This window comes from Podarcis bocagei (assembly GCF_964188305.1).
Source record: "Podarcis bocagei genome assembly, chromosome: 3".
In the NCBI taxonomy this organism is placed as follows: domain Eukaryota; kingdom Metazoa; phylum Chordata; class Lepidosauria; order Squamata; family Lacertidae; genus Podarcis; species Podarcis bocagei.
The window spans coordinates 18,789,275-18,812,853 of record NC_138127.1 but is presented as its reverse complement, the minus strand read 5'-3'; the positions used below and the strand labels follow the sequence as shown (position 1 = coordinate 18,812,853).

The 23,579-nt window shown below is 42.2% G+C and overlaps 1 protein-coding gene across 14 annotated transcripts in view; it reads left to right on the top strand.

Annotated features, from left to right (window-relative positions):
- LOC308583243 (dystonin-like) overlaps positions 1–23,579 on the top strand; it is a 313,796-nt gene that overhangs the window by 175,904 nt on the left and 114,313 nt on the right. For 10 of the 14 annotated variants that reach the window (XM_081187022.1, XM_081187032.1, XM_081187031.1 and 7 more), the window contains 6 exons: positions 12,995–13,147; positions 15,832–16,065; positions 16,841–17,125; positions 17,910–18,455; positions 20,706–20,882; positions 23,000–23,123. In XM_081187022.1, the coding sequence (XP_081043148.1) occupies positions 12,995–13,147; positions 15,832–16,065; positions 16,841–17,125; positions 17,910–18,455; positions 20,706–20,882; positions 23,000–23,123 (1,519 nt within the window). Of the gene's footprint in view, positions 1–865; positions 6,545–6,866; positions 7,002–7,935; positions 8,152–10,333; positions 10,481–11,313; positions 11,548–12,994; positions 13,148–15,831; positions 16,066–16,840; positions 17,126–17,909; positions 18,456–20,705; positions 20,883–22,999; positions 23,124–23,579 lie in introns of all 14 variants that reach the window. The other 4 variants (XM_081187021.1, XM_081187028.1, XM_081187027.1 and 1 more) reach the window with 1 other exon arrangement.

Genomic DNA, 23,579 nt, shown 5'->3' with positions numbered 1-23,579 from the left:
CCTTGTGTCTTGCATGAACTAAGAGCATAGAATCATAACATCACTTAACCCTTCTTTTTAAAAGCCATACTTTGAATTCTGTCAAACGTCTGTACTTCAGAAACATGACACCACGTGGAAGTTCCATAGCCTCTCTACTCTTCTATATGCTCTCCGATAAGTATTTCAGGAAGTATGCCATATTTTCGAAGTTCATTAAATTTCAACTGGGTACATCGTTTGGAGTTTATAGTCACATTAACTGTGAGATAATACTTTAAGATCTATTACGTTTGACACTGCCTTTGGAAGGCATTACAAAATGCCTGAGAGTATATGCAAAGAAAGACTATTCTGCACATACTTCTTAAATGTTGTTCCCAATGGATGACTTTTAATACAACACAGTTGCAGTGCATTTAAGTAGCTACAATACTTGATCCTTATGTGTTTGGGTGTCTATGTAAAAGTGCTGTATGCTGTAAACATGAATAGCATGTGTGTTTTTGTACCACATACTGTTTTCTCCATATATGCTAACTTCTCACAAAGCACATAGATAGCATGACAGTTTGCCTTTCAGGTACGTGTCTTTTTTGCTCACTATGCGGTCATCTACTATTTTATCTTCCACTAACCCTCTTGATGTATGCAGAGCATAGACTTTTGGTTTACCGATGCATGTTGTGTTTCAATCTTTTATCATACCGTGTGCTGTTGAATCACTGACATCACTTCTGCATTGAACTGCTAACATTCACAGTTTGGGTGGAACTCTGGTAAGTAAGTGACTTTATATTGTACATCTATCATATTAAAATTCAAAGTTTTAATCATTTACCATTCATAAAATGCTGACAATTCTTATTTTTATACTCACTTTTAGGAGGATAAAGTCATAGCTGGCATTATTGATCAAACAACTGGAGAGATGTTTTCAGTCTTGCAATCAATTTATAAAGGCCTCATTGACTATGACACTGGAATTCAGTTACTTCAGAGCCAGCTCATTTTATCAGATATAATTTCACCAGCCCTGGGAAGAAGTTTTGACCTTGAAGAAGCCAAAGCCCATGAACTTGTCGATGACCAAGCTGTATTGCAACTACAAGGTTTACAGAATGCTAAGATGGTCATTTCAGGATTGCAATCAGCAGCACTCCCAGTTGTAGCTGCTTTGGAACAGGGTTTAATTTCAGAACCTCTTGCTATTAAAATTCTTGAGATTCAGCTTTCCAGAGGACACCTAATGATACCAGCCACGGGAGAACAGCTGACTTTGCACAGAGCTTTTCAGAAGAATCTGATCTCTGCAGCATTATACACTAAACTCCTGGAAAGATGTGACATGAGCAAAGACCTTATTGACCCCAACACTGCAGAGAAGATAACCCTTGAGGAATTGCTTGAAAGAACTGTAGTACATAAAGAAACAGGCTTGAGACTCTTGCCTGTGACCCCTCAAGAAAGAGGCAAAATAACACTAAAATGTGGAAGGAAGATAACTATTTTGAGAGCAGCTCATGAAGGACTCATAGAGAAGGAGACCATGTTCAGGCTATTAGGTGCCCAGCTGCTTTCTGGCGGCATAATTCATCCTGATACAGGACACAGAATGACTGTTGAAGAAGCAATGAGAGAAGGGGTTATTGACCAGGATGCTGCTTGTGCTATTTTGACTCATCAGCTTCAGACAGGTGGGATCTTGTGTCAAAATTCATCAAAACGTTTGTCTGTAGATGAAGCTGTGCAGTGCAACCTGATCTCTTCTAGTAGTGCCTTGCTGGTACTACAGGCACAACGAGGCTTCATTGGACTCATCTGGCCACATAGTGGGGAAATATTTCCTGTATCTACATCTTTGCATCAAGGCATGATCACTAATGAGCAGGCCTGCAAAATTCTAAAGGGGCGGCAAAAAATAGCAGCACTCTATATTCCAGAAACTTGTGAAGTGATCAGCCTGGATGATGCAGCCCAGCAGGGAGTCATAGAAAGCAACACTTCATCAATTTTGAATAGTGTTACCCTACCTGATGAAATGCCTAATGTGGAAGATATACCATTGCCTTTGAAAAAAGCTGCAAGATGGCTCTCGTCTTGTGAACTCCAGGCATCCAACCAACATGCTGATGGAAAGGATGTAAACACTTCTAGCACCAGTGAGCCCATACCTTGCCACTCAGAACAAACTCAAAAGCTATTCATGTCTTACCTAATGATAAATAGTTGTATGGATGCGAACACCGGTCAGAGGCTTTTGTTGCATTGTGGTGACTTAAATGAAACAGTCAGCCTGTTAATGGATGGCAGTCGTTCTGAAAATAATACAAATGAGACTGAGGGGCAATTGTGTTTAAACACAAAAGCACAACATACTGAGCAACAGCCTAAAGGGGCAATGTTTAGTGATATCACTAGCAATGTTTCAGAACAAGATACAAGTATTCAAATTATGTCCAGCAGCAATAAGAGGGAGGCATTTTGTAAAGATCACCAGAATGACATAGTCTCAGGGAGAAATGGTTTTCATATTGTGGCTGGTGCTTCAGAGCAGTCAGAATGTGTCACGAATAGACCTGGAAAGGAAATGAATCCAGGTCAAAATATTGAAAAAGAAAATGCACTTGGAAGTTTACTGAAACTTCCAGAACAAATGCCAGTGGAAGTGTATGAAAATTTAACTGACCAAGCAAATGCTGAAAATGCTGAAATGAAAGCATCTCTTTCAAACTGTTCACAAGGAAACCTTCCTCCAATAGTAAATGAAGATAATATTTGCATAGTAGAGGGGGAGAACATTAAGGGAAGTGAAAACGACCCCCCAGGCATCTTCAATAGTGTTTTGGATGCAAATTATTCTTCAGCTATTAAGAAAGATGAGAAAGCTCAAGCAAGCACTAACATTTCACATCTCATGGACAACAGCCTGCAAAAATGCATGCCTCAGGTTTTGCAGATTGAAGAAGGCATTATGCTAATGAAGAACGATGAGGTGAAAGATGAGGTAAAATATGACTTTCAGGATAGTTTATACACTAGTATAGAACCTGACCAAAAATGTTTAAATGAACGCACTAAGAAAGAATTAGAGACTTGTAATGAGAGTGGGGTATTGCAAGCGGAAACGAATGTCACCCCAATATTGCATAACAATGATGATAGGAATGGCAAGTTGCCATTAGAAGACCACTCCATAATGCATGGTGCATGTCTTCATATGAATGATAGGCCACCACGAGAAGACATTACAGATAGCTGTGGCAATTCACAATTGGAAGACCATGCTAATAAATTTGCTGGCTGTCTATTGGAAAACTACACCAGCATACAAGATGCATTACCATTGGAAACTAGAGTGCATACACGTGACAGTCAGTTACTGGAAGATTGCACCAATAACTATAGCATGTCAGTCCTAGAAAATACTTCTAATGGTGATTCCCTCCTGGAAGACACTGTAAATTTGATCCATGGATTATTACAGGAAGAACAGACTGAAAGTGGGCAACCTATAGAAAATCAGATGAATATCAGTGATGGAGAACAACCCATAGATAAGGCTAATATATGTAGTGTATCTTTGCTTGATGACCATACCAGTTCTGATGGCATTGCACTGTTGGAATATCATACTGAAGATAAATATATTGGACCGATTCAGAGAAACGGTGCTATTACTCATGCTGGATGTCCACTCAAGGATTCCATTGATACAAATGCTGGGCTCCCAGTAGAAGTCACTACTGACACTCTTGATGGATCATCCATTAAAATCAATACTGATAGTGAGTCCACATCACCTTTGGAAGTCAGTGCTAGTATGAAGCATGATGAACCACCTGTGAATGACAGCAAGTCAACATTTGAATGTGGCTCGCTAGTTCTGGAAGGCAATAACAGCAAGCAATCTGAGCTGTTGCCTAAAAGAGAACATAGTACTCAGTCAGAAGATCCTTGTGATCCAACTCAACATAAAGATCTCAGTGAAGCCTGTGATGCTCCGCAAATTGATCATATCAGTGGTACAGTTTATAGCTCAGACAGAATAAACAAAGGTGACTCTGTTGTTAAAGAAGATGCTACTCCAGAGCTCGTCCACAGTGCAGTAGCCATCAATGGAGCAGCAGATAAGCTGCAAGAAAAAGCAAAATCTTCCACAGGCAACCCAAGTAGGGAAGAAGAATGCATTCTGTGCTTTAGTGAAACAAGTGACTCTGATACACTTGAAATTATAAATATGGCAGCACTCAATGCAAGGCTACTAGGCACAATTCTAGAAGACAAGGCAGAAAGCAGTAGAGATATAGAAGATAATGGTCAGAAAAAAGAAAGGGAAGAAAGTAAAGAGATTGACAGCTCCCTGGAAAAGTTGGATGAAGCTAAAATGCAAAGGGGTGAGCACAAGGGCATTAAAACGAAAGAAGATGACTCTGAGAGTGAACATGAAAGCATATGTATGGATAATGACAGTGATGTTGATGGCAGTGGCAATAGTGATGAGAATGGCAGTAGCGATAATGGTGATAGTGACAGTGGGGATGATTTTGAAGGTTATGATTATGTGGATTTTGATTATGATACTTACGAAGAGACAGATTATGAAGATGAAGAGGTATTGGAAATGCATTACTCTCAGTGCCATGATAAAAACATTGGGGTCCGGGTGTCTGCACTTTCAGAGGCAACAGGAAACAATGGTTTATGGTGCCCTGAAAGCTACAGTGCTGATGAATATCAAAATTTAGCTGATGTTGTTAAAGAAAACATTCAGGACCTACCATGTAAAAGTAAAGAGGGAAGCCAGCAAGAAACAGAACAGGCTTCTGACCCTTTCATGCAAGACAACCTTGCATTACAGAACAGTCAAACCTCCCAATTAAGCATAAGCAATGGTGCAACATCAGAAGACGCAATTGGAACAGAAAATATTAGTGCCAAGTCTGATATACCTTCTCAAAGAAACTTACATGCTGAACACAGGGAAGCTAAAATTCTTGATGATATATCAATGCCATGTTTAAATTGTGAGAAAAGACAAGAAGTAGGTAATGGAAAACAAGCATCTACCAGTATGCCACATAGTCAAGTAGAAATTGGTGCTCTGGAACAAAATAAAAATGGAGTGTGCATTCTGAAGGAAGGTCATATCCAGGAATCCAGTGGAAGCTTTAGGGCGCCTTATTCATCAGTTATTAAAAATGGTTATGAAATTACTGCCTCATATGATGAAAAAATAAGTATTGATCAAATTTCAAATAAGCCCACATTGGTTACAGACTCCAGTGACATTGCTAAAGATGAATCAGTGCACTATGTAGAGGGGTTTGACCTCTCTACTTATTTAAAGCAAAGTGCGAAAGATATAATGGCCAAGGATATCTTAGCAATGAGAGAGAATGGTTCATCTTACCTAAAGGAAGGTGAAAGAGACAGTGAAGAGAATAGAGAGGAACTAGTGGTATCAGGAAGTGGAAACTGCGAGGGAAAACAGCACCTAAAAGAATTGCACCCCAAACAACAGCTGTTTCCTGCATCAGTTGTATCAGAACCTACAAGAGATAAAGTTAGTAAAGAGGCTAGTGCTCATTCCAAGGTGTATCATAATGAAAGCTACAAATGTGATTTCAACAATATGGAGCGTGTTGAAGCTATTGGAAAAGTAGGGAGCAAGACTGATGAAACAGCTTCTGGAGAAGATACATGTGTAATTGGATCTTCTTCTAGTACTTTAGACACCAGAGATGATAGCCAGAATAGCTATGAGCAGAAAGCACATGAAGCAGAGGTCACTCAAAACAGTAGTTTGGGGAAGCCTACGGAAGATGACATTCTAGACCATGAGCCTACTTTCTCTCAAAATGGCATCCAGATAAAAATGCAGCAATCACTAAAAGATGTGATGCTTTCTAATTCTGCCCCAGTCAATGATCAGGAAGTTGTTTTTCCTGAAGTGCCTCCCACATTACCTGAAAGCTTAACAAAAATACTTAAAGGAAATATAAAAGATGTTTACTGCAAGCAGGAAGAGGAACCTTTAAGTTATATTGGCACAAAAGCTTTAATGCAAAATTTACTTAAAATGGTTGATAGCACACACTGGGAAAACGAGGACCCTGCCAAATCTGCTGTCCAACATAGAAGTGAGGATACTAGAAGTGCCTCAATGGCTGCTTCGTTGTGCATACATGCAAACGAACCTAATTCTAACCCACCTATTTGGCTTGATAATAGAAGTCCTGATCTCCTCCTCGATATACTGAAACAAGACCACTGCAGTCAAAGAAATGAGAGCACCCGTGAGACAAGGGACATGAAGGCCCAGACAGAAAGAGAGCAGGAGAAAAACGCTTCTCAGTATGACCATGCCTTTCCCATCTCAAGAGAAACTACAAGTTCATCAGGATTAAAAGCAGAAACTGCTGGAGAGAGTACTGAAGCATTCAGTAAGGCTCTTGGTTCGAAAGGATACCCTCAGCCCGAGAAGCCATACCAGCAACCAAAAAGCTTCTCTGAAACCTTGGAAACAGAGGACTCTGGACCAAGACCTGATTCAAAGAGCATGGTGAGTAGCAACTTACAATTTTTGTCTTAAGTAAAGACACGTAAAACAAATGAAAAATTTATTTAGTTCATTTTGGTGCTTGTGCTTGTTAGCATAATCAAAACATGGCACCTATATTACCAGTATGCACTGAATCACCTATCACAAGGAATTGAATGTCCTCTGGTTAACATCATAGTAGAATCACAGATGAACATTTAAATTGCATCTCTAGGCATATTTTTTTAAAGAAACACACACCATCCTTTTTGTTTTTAAAAGTGTTTTTCTGCTACTGTGTTGATAAGTTCTAGTTATACTAAAATGACAATAATATTTTCAGAAGCAATGCTCTTGGTACTTGGAGAATATGAGGAGACATTTGACAGTGGTTCAAGATATGAAATTTCTCTTGGATGACCTGCAGCCCATCAGTAATGACCTGGAAGACCTAAAAATACAACTTGAGCAGTTAGAGGTAAGCGTCTTATCTGTAGAGAGAAAGCGAGGTTAAATAGTGAGGTCAGATGTCATTAGTACTAAGTCTCTTTATGTGCTGATCTTCCATGCAAAATAATATATTCAAGGTAGCTCATAAGACCCTCAAAACAGAAGTCATCAGAATAAGAGTGTAGTTAAATATGTATTATCTTTCATAAATATGCTAAATATATTTGACAAATCATAAAAAATATACTTAACATTAGCCAGTGATCATCACCCCACATTTCTCTCACCGAAAGGCACAGAAATGTGCACCCATTTGTCATCTAATACAAATCAATGGAACGGCACACACTTGAGTCCTTTCCCCACCGATCCCATTTACGGGCTTGGGCTACACATTACACTCTCTCCATGGGTGATTCTCTCTCTATGGTGCATGCATTTTGTAGTCCATTCCTGCTAATTTGTAGGAGGAAGAGAGAAGAGAGCATGATGAGCCTGGCCACAATGTCTAAAGTTAAGGTATCCCTGGATAGATGGATGCTGAGATGAAGGAAAGGGGTGGTGCAGCAGTGGTTGGAGGAAGAGCTATTGCCATAGTATGGAAAATGATATGAGCAGTGTGGCAGGTGAGTTGGGAATGAGACATAGCAAAATAAAGAGATGTGTATCTTGGGTTCTAGGGTTAATTTATCTCATTTGTGTGGCCATTTCCCAAGGTTCCCAGGGCAATTTTAGGTGGGGTGACCCCATTTTATTCTTGCATCAGCCCTGTGAGGTGGCTAGTGACTTGTTGAGTGCCCATGAACAGCATGGCTGGGTGGGGATTTCAGGTCTCCCAGCCATCTCTAGGACTAATGGTGCTTCTCCCTAAAATGCAGAAGTTTATTTTTCTGTCTTGCACGCAGTGCTACTAATTTTAGGCAAGACCTTAATGCACCTCATCTGTATTTATTTTTTTGTAGTCATTTGAATCAGGGCTTGCTGGCTTTGCTGTTACTCTACGAAAAGATATGAAGTTAGCAGAAGAGTTTCTAAAATTTCAGCACAAGGATGTTCCCAGAGCACAGCTTGTGGATCTAAAAGAAAGCTATGAATGTTTGGAGAAGGATTTCTTTGGGGTCTGCGAAATGTCTTCAAATCGAGCAAAGCAAATAGTCTTGGCAGTAGACTCTGAAATGGTAGGTTCATAGCCCACATCTATTTTACTTCTATAGATTTTTAACCTATCCAATTCCAAACTTAGATTTAGTTCAACCTTTTTAAACAAAACCAAGTGTAAAATGCAAATAAGTATTGTAAAATGGTTTTGCATACGTGGTGACAAATTTATTGCTTGATACTAGCTAGCTGGAACCCATGCTCTAAAAGTTTGTTCACAATGAATGATCACTTGCAGCACAATCCTATGCGTGCCTTCTGTGTTCATTGGGGCTTATTTGTAGGAAAGTGTGTGTAGGATTGCAGATGCATTCCTTCTGAATCACAGTGAATACAAAAACTTGTGCATCCTTTGATTACTTGAACATAAAATGATGATGTGCATGTGTGATTCAGTGATCATAGATCAGCACCGCAGACAAGAGCTTTCTCAAACAATTCATTTTAATGTTGTCATGTTCAGTTGTGTATCCATTGATTGTGGTGGAGGTGGTAGTAGTAGTAGTAGTAGTAGTAGTAGTAGTAGTAGTAGTAGTAGACTTATAACCCACCCTGCACTAAATGGTCTCAAAGCACATTACAAAAATACCAACCTAAATTGATAAGCGTGTGTACATGAATTTGTTCTTAGTCTCATTATTTAGTGAGTTTTGAAAGAAAAGGAGTTCCATTATTGTGAAATGGTAACTGGGATTGGAAAGAATTTGCTCTCTCCTAAAGAATTTTTGTTAGATAAGTGATATAAACGCTTTTGCCCCTTGTTGGAGTGTCAGAATTAAATAGACTTTGCATATGCAAATGGTATCATCAGCAAAGTGTTCTTGTAGATCTAAAATATGCCACGTACCGTATTTTTCGTCCTATAAGGCGCACCGGCCCATAAGACGCACCTCATTTTTTTGGGGGGAAATGAATTAAAAAAAATTATTCCCCCCCCCAGCCCTGGCTGCCGCCCCAAGCCTTGCGCTCACCTGCCCGAAGCAGGGGAAGCCCTCCGGAGGGCTCCCCCTGCTTCGGGCGACAGGCTGCCGCCCCAAGCCTCGCGCACCCGGCGGGACCTCCTGCCGGGCGCGCGAGGCTTGCAGACACTCGCCCAAAGCAAGGGGAGCCCTCCGGAGGGCTCCCCCTGCTTCGGGCGACAGGCTGCCGCCCCAAGCCTCGCGCACCCGGTGGGACCTCCTGCCGGGCGCGGGAGGCTTGCAGACACTCGCCCGAAGCAGGGGGAGCCCTCCGGAGGGCTCCCCGTGCTTCAGGCGACAGGCTGCCGCCCCAAGCCTCGCGCACCCGGTGCTTGAGGAGAGGTCCGCGAAGCCTGGACGCGCTGAGATCAGCGCGCGCAGGCTTCGGGATGCCGGCAACTCTCCCCAAGCAGCGGGAGCATTCCCGCTGCTTGAGGAGAGGTCCGCGAAGCCTGGACGCGCTGAGATCAGCGCGCGCAGGCTTCGGGATGCCAGCAACTCTCCCCAAGCAGCGGGAGCGTTCCCGCTGCTTGCGGAGAGGTCCGCGAAGCCTGGACGCGCTGAGATCAGCCGCCCAGGCTTCGGGATGCAGGCAACTCTCCCCAAGCAGCAGGAGCGTTCCCGCTGCTTGAGGAGAGATCCGCGAAGCCTGGACGCGCTGAGATCAGCGCGCGCAGGCTTCGGGATGCCGGCAACTCTCCCCAAGCAGCGGGAGCGTTCCCGCTGCTTGAGGAGAGGTCCGCAAAGCCTGGACGCACTGATCTCAGCGCGCGAAGGCTTCGGGATGCCGGCAACTCTCCCCAAGCAGCGGGAGCATTCCCGCTGCTTGAGGAGAGGTCCGCGAAGCCTGGGCGCGCTGATCTCAGAGCGCGCAGGCTTCGCGATGCCGGCAACTCTCCCCAAGCAGCGGGAGCGTTCCCGCTGCTTGAGGAGAGGTCCGCGAAGCCTGGAGAGCGAGAGGGGTCGGTGCGCACCTACCGCTCTCGCTCTCCAGGCTTCAGCGAAAGCCTGCATTCGCCCCATAGGACGCACCCACATTTCCCCTTCATTTTTGGAGGGGAAAAAGTGCGTCTTATAGGGCGAAAAATACTGTATATAGTGGAAAAAGTATCTCCTTATTTTTCCAATTATGTCAGTAGTTTTGTTTCACTGTCATCTAACTGAAATCTTTTGGTTTGGTTTTCATTTTAGTTTGGTTTAGGTCTGTTGTCGGACAAATATCTTATTTGAACTTCTTTTCTAGGCTAAACTTTCAGTGCTTCATCAGAAACATCTAGTCAAGCTTCAGGAGTTTACAGGTTGGATTGAGGAGAAGAGTGAAATAATGAATAATCTCAAAGTGGATACAAGTGATATAGAAGATGTGAAGCAAAGGTTTCAGTTAATCAAGGCATGTATCACTTGGTGCCTAATCTGTCAGTGACTGTTAACTTCTAGATATGATGTTTTGTAGGTGATCTCCACTCTGATTCAGTACTAGTTACCGCTAACCTACATGTTCAAAAGTAGTGATAGTTTGGGTGATTATTGCTAGTTCGGATAGGCAGTCAGGATTTCTGCAAGTAACACTCATATAGTTTTAACAGAATGGTTACATAAGCTCTAAATATCAATAGTAGAAAGTAATTCTTCCTTGAGGTTGGTGCTAGGCTCAACATCAGAAAATGCTGTCAGTAAGTTTATGATTTAACTCATTATCAGTCACATATTTTGCACGTATGGCCACCAAGACTGTAGCAAACACAGCCTCAGTGTAATTCCCTTCAGTGCAATGATCAAAAATAAATGGTGGTTTCAGCAGAAGACTTGAACAACAGCTTCTGCTGACACAATGGAGTTTTCCTCTTCTCCTCCCCAACATTACACTTAACATTATGTAGATCTGATGTTGCGAGTCAATGAATTTGAGGAAGGCTCAACAAACCTAAACGTCTAGTAGTATTCTTTAATAGACTCTGGATTATGAACTGATAGAGTGAATTCCATATCAGATATTTGAATTATTTAAAAAAACCAGTGAGTGAGCTTAACCTTTTATCAAATGATAGGGCAGGCTTCCTCAATCTGGTGGCCTCTAGATGATTTGTAACAATTCCTATTGGCCCATAACCATGCTGACTGAGGCTTATGGAAGCTGCATGCCAAAACATCTTGAGAGCACCAGGTTGGGAAAAGCTGTTACAGGGGTTTTTATGCTAACTATTTTTATTACTTAATTTGCAGGACCTGGAAAAAGAGTTTGAATGTACAAAAATGCAGTTGGAATCCACAGCACTTGATATTCAGTTCTTCATTTCTGAGCATGCCCAAGATCTTTCCCCAAACCAGAGCAAGCAGCTCTTGAGGCTCTTGAATACCACACAGAAGCGCTTCCAGGAAATGCAAGAGACAATAAGATCCCAAGTCGACCATTTTGAAACTCTCTTACAGACAGAACAAGTTCTTGTTGACCAGAAGGTTTGCTTCTGTGTGTGATTGTGTGCTTAGCATGACACCAAACCCAAGTGGAGACGTGAAAAAATGTTGAAGTGCAGAAACTATACTCTAGCTGAGATCGAAAGCAAAAGAATACAGTGTGCCTATCCTTCAGAATTCTAGAAGCACATGATAAATGTTTGAGGGACCAGTTGTGTGCTTCCTTCAACAGCAAGTTTTGTTTCAACAGCAATATATAGAAATGATAAAATGCTTTACCCAACAGTGGGTAATGATTTGACTTTGACTTTAAAGCTGAGTCATAAATAAACAAATAAAGCTGAGGTAGCAGACCTAGGACTGCACGTTAGACTTTGGGTATCTGTTGAAGAAGGATGCTTTGTCATCTAGTCTGTGCCAGGAAGCAACAATGGATGCTTCTGTGATTTGGGGAAATCACTCTGCGACTTGCGTGCTGCCCTTTTGTGGGTGAAATAGCCACAGGTGCTTGTTCTGCGTCTCGAGGACCTTCTAAGAGGTCTGATCACTCTAGCACTGGTGTGGGGAAGCTTTGGCCTCCAGATATTGATGAACTAAAACTGCTGGAGTTCAGAAACATCTGGAGGGCCAAAGGTTCCCTACATCTGCTCTAGTGTATGGAAGATAATATACTCAAGAGCATTGGGAATTTGTTAGCAGTAGGGAATAACAGGGAAAAAGAAAGAAGCAGAGTTCTACAGTAAGAGCTGTTTGACAGTGGAACAAACGCCCTCGAGAGGTTGTGGACTCTCCTTCCTTGGAGGTTTTTAAACAGAGGTTGATTGGCTATCTGTCCTGGACACTTCAGTTGAGATTCCTGCATTGCAGGGGGCTGGACTTGATGACCCTTGTGGTCCCTCTATGATTATTAGTCTGCAAGCACCAAACAAGATTAACTTTGAAGGACAATTTCTTTTTTAATCAATTGAGGGAGAAGGGAGAGTCTTCAGCCCAGGAAATGCAGGATTTAAAAAATATGCTTAATAGGGATGAAAGTACCGTTAAGAACAATGAGTGCCATTGCATGTCTGCTTCTGTATTGCTTAAAACACAACAGCATTTTATATGCGGGTAATATTACATGTACGAACTGATCTAACACATAGTTTTCGACTAACCTTTGTTTTGCCATCCCCTTTTCAGAATTAATACCTGTCTGTTACAGGTTTCAAGCCATTCAGAGATTTGGATTTTCACACGCATAATGCATGGCCAGACTTCTGCTGGGCGGTTCCATCCAAAACCTGGTCTCTTTACTTACAGCATTTGTGAGGTTTATCTCATACCTTCTATATTCAGCTTCTTTAAACTGTGTGCAGCTGCTATCATGTTTACAGCATACTCTCAGAAATAGTGTCTGATGAAAGCTTTGATATTTGGTTGTTTGAACATTAACCTCTATGAGAGCTTCTGAACATTTCTATTCAGGTTTCTTCTTATTCTAAATTAGGACTTGGCAGACCAGCACCAGGATTTCACAGAAAAATTACAGGATATATGCGACCTTCTTACACAGACGGAAAACCAGCTGATCGGCCACAAAGAAGCACTTGCTATTGAAGATAGCAAGGCAGAGTTGCAGCAATATCAGATCAAACAAGAGGTACCATGCTTGACTAATCGGCGGCAGCAGAGCCAGGCTGCAGTCCTTATAAATCACATTGGAGTTACTTGTAAATATTTCTGAGTAAATGTGCTTGGGAGCATTTTGCAAGCCCTGTAAATATATTTTGGACTCGCTGTTTGCACCTCACGTCCAGTTGAGTTTATAGTGTGAAAGTTGGTAGGTCATCAATGAGGTGCTAGCAATATCCCTTGTGTAGCCTTCCAGCAGTGCCCCTTATGTAGCCTGCACAAGCATCTTGGAATGGCTCTCAGGAATGTGGGGCAAAATGAATCCACTGAACAGCAATGCAGTAGAAGAGGAGAGCTAAAATCATCCCTAGTTTAGAGGTTTGTTAATATGCTTATGCAAAATTGCTTGATATCGCCCTTCATTTCTTCAAGTCCAAAGCAGTAAAAACGAGTTAAAAGACCAAACCAGCCAAAAAAGCAATGTTACCGCAAAAACCCTACAACTTTATTTATTCGTTTTTATTTATTTAACAAGATTTCTATGCTACCTTATCAGCAAAAATCTCCTAAGTGGCTCACAAAAAAACTTTAATTAAAACATACTGACGAAATCAAACTTTAAAAACAAGTTGACACCAAATTTATCAAAATACAGTCAGCGGCTTTAAAACAAGTATGCATGGATTGGTTTTTTAAAAAACCTTTGTGTCTGTTTCTATATATTTTATTAACTTCTTTAAGTGAATCCTTTTTGGAGCGGAAGGATGTGAAACAGTTTTGGGGTATTAAAAAAAGAATACTTAAAAAACATAAACAAGTAGTTCCAGTCAATATTCTCAGCCTCTGTAAAGAAGTACCTCTTTGCGTTCAGCTTCCAAATGCTCCAATGCATGCAATTTTGTGTTTATGCCAGTAAACAGTTCAGGCGAATGTTCACTGCTTAAGAGATACAAGGCGCTAAGTCAGTTGATTCGTTTAGTTATTTACTTATTTATTTGGAATTCTTTTTTGCCCTCTCAGTTAAACAACCATCACTGCAAGCTTGCAAGTGATTGAAATAACAATTCCTTACACAACCCATCAGCTTCATGTCCCTTGGATGGAGTCAGAGTTTGCTTCCTTTCTGACCTGAAGTTCCTGGATAATTAGCAGTTGGAGCCAAGTGTTCTTTCTTGCAGGGAGAGGGAGAAGCAAACGCCCCACAGCTGCCCCATTTCAGGCTTTTGCATAATGTCAGGGTGGACTTCCCTTGTGGTGGTGTCCCTTCTGTGGCGGGGGACAGGGGGAGAGAGAGGCAGGAGATAAAGCCTTCCAGAAGCCCTTTGTTCCCTAGTCAGTGGCAAAGGCCAGAGTGTGTTTACCTTGACTTCCCAGGGCATCTTGTGATGACGTGAGCCATGCAGTTAGCTGTAATGCATGTGTCAATTTGACCGATCCTTTAGATTTCTAAAACATGCAGAGAATTGTGTATATTAGCTTTTTGCAGTGCAAGATGTTAGTAAACAAAATTATTTCTGAATAATTCCAAAAGGTTAAAGTTGCTGGCTTGTGCTGTGGTGGCAGGGCCATCTAGTATTCTTGGCTGCTGGAGGCAAAGGACAAGATAGCAAACATAAACACACACACACACACACACACCATTCCATGTACAGATGCCAACCAGATTAGCAGCTGAATCTTACTTCAACTGTGCCAGTGAGATGGCATTCTCCTATTAGAGGTTACCGCTCACACACTTGCACTGCGCTTTTCTGCTAGTGTAGTGGCACCTCGGTAAAACGACTTCTTACTGTTTGTAGCAGAGTTTTCCCTGGAGGCAGAGGACAAGAACAGGAGTCATACTCAAATTCACAGTCAAGAGCTTCTTATTGCTTGACTGGTTGCACAATCATTTCTGTTACTATTATATACAAGCTATTTACATTTATCTCTCCAGCACGGTATAATCTCAGTCCAGTAATTAACAATCCCGACACAGCAAAACTCACAGTATCAGCAGCACTCATTGTCTTACTTCCAACCTTATTGTCAACTTGCGTGCTGACAGTGTGTGTGTGTGTGTGTGTGTGTGTGTGTGTGTGTCTGCTTTTGTCATGCTGAAATTGCAGTCTGCAACTTCCTCCCTTTATTTGCACCTCCAGCTGACACCAGTCAAGCCTAGAGTGCCACTCCTACACACGAAAGTAAATTCTGGAACCCTCTTTAAAGCTTCCAGGAACCTTTATCTGTTTCTTTAAGAATGTTTTCCTAACATCTCCACCATACCATAGGTCAGCAGGCTAGCTTGGGGATACAGGGCAGGCCCTGTGGCACATGCTACCTTGTCCTCCCACAGAGGGGGATGCCCGAGTGGCTCAAATGGAATGATACTGTGTAATATGAAAACTCTACCCTCTGTATCTGCTGCTTGAAGCGACTGCCTCACATTGCCTCATGGTAGGGTTGGCCCCTGAGTGGTGGGTCAGTTAGCCTCTAATTATCAGGGAAGAAATTGTGTTTCAGGAAGTTCCACTCTTTACCAGTATGGAGCAGAGGTCTCGATCTCAGTCTTGTAGAAATTTAGCAATTGTTACTCTCTTGTTGCCATTTTCATGAAATGTGAAGGCAAATCCAGCGTGTACCTTAGAAAAGGGGCTTTCGAAGTGAAAAAATAAATGGATAACTCTTCCTTCTGATTTTTTTTATTGTTGATTCCCCGCCCCCCCTTTCCAGGAGCTACAGAAAGATATGCAAGCAAATACACAGGCACTGGCAGAAATTGTGAAAAATACGGAGATGTTTTTGAAAGAAAATGGAGAAAAGCTGCGACAAGAAGACAAGACTGCTCTTGAAAAGAAGCTTAATGAAGCCAAGACCAAGTGTTTGCTGCTTAGCCAGAAGGCAGAGGAGTCCAGGAAACAGCTGGATAAAGCCGTGACAACAGCTATTAAGCAAGAAACAGAAAAGGTTCTTTGGCAACCATTTAATATTTATTTAAAAATGGTTCATTGCTATAATTTTTCCTTGCATGTGAATGCTGACCATCCCAGACAATGTCTGAATGTCTGACAATGTCTGACAATGTCTGACAATGTTTGTGAATGTCTGAAAACTCAAGGAATTGATTGTCAGTATTATTATTATTATTATTTCACTGTGTGTATGTAGGGAAATGCATCTATTTATTTTCAGACATTCACCAAATGCATCTGGAATTGTCAGTATTTGCTTCCCAAAAGAAAGGAACATATAGAGCAATTCAGTGTAGCACTCAGGAGATAGTTGCTTCAGCATAAACAGTTCTGCTTGCCAGATGTCCCCCCCCCCCCCCGTATTCTGTTCTGAGGGTTCTCCCAACTGCCCCTAGCCATTTTTTTCCTTTTTTGGGGCAGAGTGCAGAGAAGGAAAGTCCCATTGCACTAGCTAAAATCCTTGTGCAGACTTTCACTAATGTGAATGTGGCCTGTAAACATCTGGTTCCATAAGTCTTTCCTCCCAAGGGAGGATCCTTTAAACAATAGGAATAATAATTCATTTTAGTTTTTCCTCATTTTTCCTAAGCATACAGAAGTGCAGGCACACTGCATCATTCTGCAGATGTTTGCACATGACCAGTAGGAGAAAAAGTCCCACTAACCCCCTCCCAAATGTATTAGTATACCCTTGTTTGCAATATCATGAATATCTGCATTTGAACTTTTCATGACTGCGTAAGATTCGAGCTTGAACTTTAATCGTGCAGGTTGCAGCTAGAGAACAGCTAGAGGAGAGTAAAAGCACAATAGAGAACCTTCTGGACTGGTTGTCAAAGGTCGACAAGGATGCTGAACATGGGGGCAAGAAAGGCAAGCCAGCAATTAAACAGAATGGCAACCATTTCCAAGAAGGAGAGGTGGAAGAGTTGGCTGGAGAAGATGATGAAGTCAATGGCAACTTGATGGAAATCCAACAACAGAATGAAACTCACGTGGATGGACAACTGAAGCCCTCAGAAGATAATCTCAACATGCAATATCAGAAAGCCAAGGTACTACACATGTATAATACTAATTGCTTCATCAATTCACGCTTGTCCTGGAAAAGAAATGAGGGTTGATACAAACTCACCTCATGTGCCGTGGAGCCAGCATTGCCAGCTGTTGTGGTGGCCTTGAAACGTACAAAGCAAAAGCCAAGTGCAGCCAGGAGACATAATCTGGTCCACCCCTAGATCTCTGCTTTTCATACCAAGGAATCTCTAGAATGATTTCGTGGGAGGTGATTTCACCACCTCTCACTGCACTACAAGCCTCAGAGCATATTTATTTCCTAGCTCTTATCTAATGAACCAGTAGAGCATTTTCATCTTTATCTTCTGTGTTGTAAGTGCTCAAAGCTGTGGAAAATAAAGGCAGGCCAAAGTGGGAAGTATTGACAAGCATGCCCAAACAGCCCAGCCTTAGCACATCTTACATCCATCGGAATGCCAGTGGCCGCACACAGCTCTCTTTAAGCACAAGGTCTCTCTCAAAAGCCTCAGTGTTATGGGTAGCTCCATGCAGGCACGTCCGTGCATAAATGGAACTACCCCTAACATGAAGCCATTGAAGAAGCCTTTGTGTGTGTATTGGGATATTTTAATGTAGGTGATTTGTTCTTGCGATTGGGAAGTAGGAATATAGTTGGTTGGTACATCTGCAGCATATAGCATTTTGATTTGTTTAATGTTTCTGAACCACCGTTAAGTACATTTCCTAAGAATCGGACACATTACAGATTGCACTGCTAATTATATATGTACGTTTTGATTCCCTGCCGCTTTTCCCACCCAGGCTCAGCATGAGAAAATTATTTCCCAGCAGCAAGCTGTCATAATAGCTACACAGTCAACCCAAGCCCTGCTTGAGAAGCAAGGACACCATCTTTCTCCAGAGGAAAAGGAGAAGATTCAAAGGAATATGAAGGAACTGAAGGTGCAGTATGAAACTGCCTTAGCGGAGTCGGAGCAGAAGCTGAAGTTGACTCGCTCTTTGCAGGAGGAGCTTGAGAAGTTTGACGCGGACTATGGCGAGTTTGAAAGCTGGCTGCAGCAGGGAGAGCAGGAACTTGATAACCTGGAAACAGGTGCATCTGACTTTAATGGGATTATCATCAAACTGAAAAGGCAGAAGAGTTTTTCGGAAGATGTCATTTCTCACAAAGGGGACTTGCGGTACATCACCATTTCTGGACAGAGAGTATTGGATGCTGCTAAATCGTGTAATAAAAGAGAAGGTGTCAAATATGACAAGGAAGGTATTGATACTTCTTCGACTTACATTGAGGTACAGAATAAGCTGGATAGTGCAACTGGTCGCTTCAAATCTCTCTACTCTAAGGTAAATTGAGTGTGAATTCATGTGGAATGTGTATCCATGAGATAAACCTTTTAGTTCACTGAATTGTTACATGAAATTAAAAGCAGAATGCTTTCTGTAGAGGAGGAGCCTGTCTAAGGGTATTTTGTTGCTGCATCTCTCTGTATCTTATGTTTTCCCTTTATCAGGCAAAATGTATAACTGAATTGAGGAAGCAGGATTAGGGTTTAGGTTTCTCCCTTTCACTCTCAGTTTGTGAGTTTCTACAGTCTCTTGTTCCCACTTTTTGTCGTTACTCACTTCATTTTTATCTTACACTTTCTCCGTGAGCTCAGGGTGGCAAGCATAGTCTCTACCCCCACCCGACCGCAGTTTATTCTCACAAGCTGAAAAGTAGGTTAGGTAGGTTAGGCTGTGAGTGAGTGGGACTGGCCCAGGGTCACCCACTGAGCTTCATGGCTAAGTAGGGATTTCAGCCAGATTCTCTCATGTCCTAGCCTGACATTCTCATGCATCACTTGTGAGCATTGCCAAACCAATTTACAGCAGAACCAGATACGATCCTAAAATCACATTCAAAACCTGGATATAATCAGGGTTCTCACAGTGAATTTGTGAGCATAACTGCTGTCATGTTAATTAGACTTGGAAGTATTCCTCATCATCCCTAAACCATGTTTAAATCTTGCGGTTCAATTCATTGCATGTTTCTTCAGAAGTAAGTCCCGCTGTATTTAATGGAACTTGCTCCCTAGAAAGTTTGCTTAGGATTGCAGCTTTAATGTTAGTGTACTGGCTTTATTTAATGATATATGGTGGGGGTGGTTATGTGAAATACTAAACTGCCCTATTCTGTATATTTTTCTGTATTGCACAATATTTGATCTTCTCAGGGAATCCCATTTGTTTTCTTACCATTTACTCTGAGGCTTTTAAATGTGTGCTCTGAGACAACTTAGAACCAAATTTGGTCTCTGTAGCTATTTAAACAGCCCTTTTAGTGCGTTAAAAAGAGTATCTTTAAGTGCCTGAACACATGAATACAGAAAGTGGGTGGGAGCAGGGACACACAAACACACACAAACACACACTCCATCCCCAGTGTCCTCAGTTGTTGAGCTTTCCTGTGATGTGCTAATAAGCATTCTGCAGGTGACTTCTACTCATGTTCACTAGAATTCAAGTAGAACTCTTATAAAGAGTTGAACTCTGATAAAGCAGTGTCCTCAGTTGCATGGAGGAGTCTTTTTGTGTGCAAGTTGGCAGAAGTATAAGCCCCTGGCACACTTCCTCTGTGCAACGTGGAAGGCTGGGGACTGCAGTAGTGTGATGTATGTGAGGACATTGGGGAGTGGGGCTTGTGTGTGCACCCCTGTCCACACTTTTAACAGTCCACATGTTTTGGTGAATGCCTGAACACCCCTAAGGCAGCAGTCTGATTGCTTCAATATGTGCCCAAAGCACAGATCAAAGCTTTGCCACTCAGGTGACATTCTGTGGTGGTGTGGTAAGCAGAAATCTGGGCGATGCCATAAGATTACCACGTAGCCACAGGTTCAGCCCTTGCCACAAATGATAATCTAGAAATCGACTAGAAGTTTCATATGGCTGCCAGACATCAGCAGGCACCACTTTGACTACTGCTTTGCATTGTGCTGGGCTTCATATTATAGCTAAAACACCACCATTGTACATATGTGGTGATGGAAGAGAGATAAAAACTGAGATACACAATAGCCAACACACAAAATAATTTTATTCTGGAATTCTTATTTTGTTCATTTAACTCAAACTTCTAAAACTTAGGTCTTCTCAGGATATACAAACTTCCAGGTTATGATTTTGTCTCCAAATCCTACATGTCTGGCTATTCAAATTTGACCACTAGATGGAGCCAGTTGCAATAAAAACCTCTCACATGAGTGTCAGAAGTTAGTGAGGAGGGAAGTTTAAACAAAAGTCTTGGTTCATACAACACACTCTAAGCCAAACCTTCGCTTTGCTTGATGCAGTGCAGCAGGAAAAGGGTTTGGTTTAGGGTGTCAGACAATGCAGGCTTGTGTGTGCTTTCCATGTTCAGCCGATACTGGAGCAGTATGAAAAGGCATTGTTATCATTGCATAAATAGCTTGCAGTACGAGCTAAGCAGAGTATTTGAATTACTGTTACAAGATGTTTTCAAATTGCCTAAAGCTTTTAGCTAGTAATATTATATACAAATGCTTTAAAATTTCCATTCTTGAATACCGTTTTCTCTCTGGGCACTTCTAGTGCAGTATCCTTGGAAATAACCTCAAAGATCTGGTAGATAAATATCAGAATTATGAGGACACCTCATCTGGGCTTCTGACAGGACTTCAGGCCTCTGAAGAAGCTGTGAATAAACAGTTGTCTGAGGCAGTTGCTGTAGATCCAAAAAATCTCCAGAGACAACTGGAAGAAACCAAGGTAAACCAAGTGAAAAAACATCCAGAGCTGTTGTATTTTAAGAAAAAGCACTTTATATAATAAAGGAAGGCCATGTTCCCCTTTGGTGTATGTGTGTTTGGTGGTGGTGGTGGGGGACATTAGTTGAACATGTCAGATAGAGAAAAAAATAATGCTGATTGTTACAAGGGAAACCTGGAAGTGTCCTGTCAATGACACTTTTTTGATCATTATCTCTTTGGCTTGTTCATGGGACCCCAAGTGGTTATTGTGGCTATATGACAGGGGTCCCGAACCTTTTTGAACCTGGGTGCACATTTGGAAAGCTAAGGAACAGTTGTGGGCCAAAACATCCATCTCATGGTGTCAATACATGGTACCGGGGGGGGGGGGGACGACGGACCCACCACTCATGCTCGGATCTGATCCGTGCTTTTTTTCTACGGACATAAATATTTCTACGGAAATAAAACTGACAGAAAGTGTAAGCAATACCCCACCCCCAAAAAAACCCTCTCAACAAAACAAAACCCAGTAAATTCAGAAAGGACATTGAAAGGGCAAGTGGCCTCATCAGGGACCAACAGTGTCTGTCTAAGAGAACCAGAAGTAGAATCAGGACAGTGTATATGTTTTTACTCCTTTTTATCCTCACCACACCCCTGCAAGGTAGATTATATTGAGAGATAATGAGTGACTCAATATAACACCCTGCCAGCTAACACGTGGGAATGCCGCTGCTCAGCTGAGCAAGCCCCATTGCTCATGAGAGCCAAGGAGGTGGGGGCAGGGACTCATTAAGCTGCTCAGCTGAGGCGAGGAAGACTCACCTCAGATAAGCATCCTCAACAAGCCTTTGGCTCGTGAGGAGACACCCCCCCACACACAAGTCCAAAGAGATCCTCTTGGTGCTCTGGGGTGGGCCTTCTGAGGGAGGTGCATTCTGACACATTTTTGTCTAGAAAAAAAGCACTGTGCTAAACTATGACTCCAGTTTATATTGAATAACCAGCATTCCAGAATGTTCTGACTGAAAAAAAGCCATAGTTTAGCAAGGATTTGGCCCCGGGCTCCTCGGTCCAAGCCCAGCACTCCAACTCGGAGTCACTGTATCACGTTGGCAACGGGGAAAAAATCACAATTCAAGTACAGTGGTACCTCGGTTTACAAACACTTTGGGTTACGGACTCTGCTAACCCAGAAGTAGTACCTCAGGTTAAGAACTTTACCTCAGGATGAGAACAGAAATCGTGCGGTGGCAGCAGCAGGAGGCCCCATTAGCTAAAGTGGTACCTCAGGTTAAGAACGGTTTCAGGTTAAGAATGGACCTCCAGAACCGATTGAGTTCTTAACCAGAGGTACCACCGTATTTGTGTGGAGAGAGGAAACAACAACAACAACATGGACACTTCTTCATAAGAAGTTTTTTTGTTTGTTTTTTTAAAAAAAGATAACTGGATTAAGGTAGATGAAACATTCTCTTTATCTGGAGTTCTTTCCTCCAAATCCTCCTGGTTCCCGACAAAAGTTATCTCTTGCGACATAAAGCAGAAGTAGCGCTATAGGCAGAACAGAGAGGGCTTTCCATCTGCAGCCTGCCCACTTTACCACCCCAAAGGCCGACTGACATCACAGATTGCGTTTTTAATAACAAAACTCTCTTCCCATGGATGGGTAACTGCTTTTATGTGACAGGGAAGCTCTGTTTATGGCAGTTGGTTAGGAGAGCCTGTTTTTCTTTTTTTTTTAATGAAATGCTTATCATGGTGGTAGCCAAGTTGCAATTTTAATGTATAGCATGAAAAGCATAGTCATTGCGTAAGTCCCATTGTAGTAAGCGGGAGCTATGCAAAAAAAGGGCAATAAGCAAAATATCTTGGGCTGCAAATTGCGTTTGCTCGTGTCAAGAAGTGCCTATTTTGGATCAGCTCATGGTTTCATTTAGTGCAGCTTTCTATCATCCCGAGTAGCCAACTGGATTCTGCTCAGAAGTTCCCCAGCAGAGCAAGATGTGTATTGTCATCTGTAAGATGTTTAATGGTGTCTGCCAAACCGATCTTACTGTTATTGTGTGCCTGTGTGTACATACACACACAAGTTAGCAAGCAGTAGAATTGAAAAATTGTACATTTTTACAGGTGCTTCAGGGGCAGGTGTCCGGTCACCAGGTTGCTGTAGAGAAACTGAAAAAAGCTGCCGAAGTGCTTTTTGACACCAGGGGAGAGTTACTGCCAGACAAAGATGAAATCCAGAATACCCTGGGTAAGATGAGTAACTGTCTTCTCCATTTCCTTCTTCCATTGCTCATATTTGTAGACTGGAGAAGATACTAAGTGGTGGTTGCCTCCTGGCCTCCTACAACTCAGCTATTTTTACCGTTATTATTTTTTAAGGCAGAGGGCATAATTTACTGAATCAGGCGGAGAAGTTGTTTAGCTCTCAGCCCATGAAAATCAGCAGGACTTAGTAGTGCTCAGGTTTGGCTGGGTCATGTCCCTATAAAGTAGCGCCAAACCGTACGTGACAGTGACAGGCCCGTGTCTAAATGCAGGTCTGCTGCAGTCGCATGTTACAAATGGGATGAGTGAGCCATTTGCAAGGGCAAAAGGGTGGAGGGGAGATGTGTTGAAGTTGCTTATGTGAGACTCTCAGTAGCTTTCCCATGAGGCACTGATCAGGTTTTCCCCTGCTTAGCTTCAGTAGCTTCAGGTGATCCTA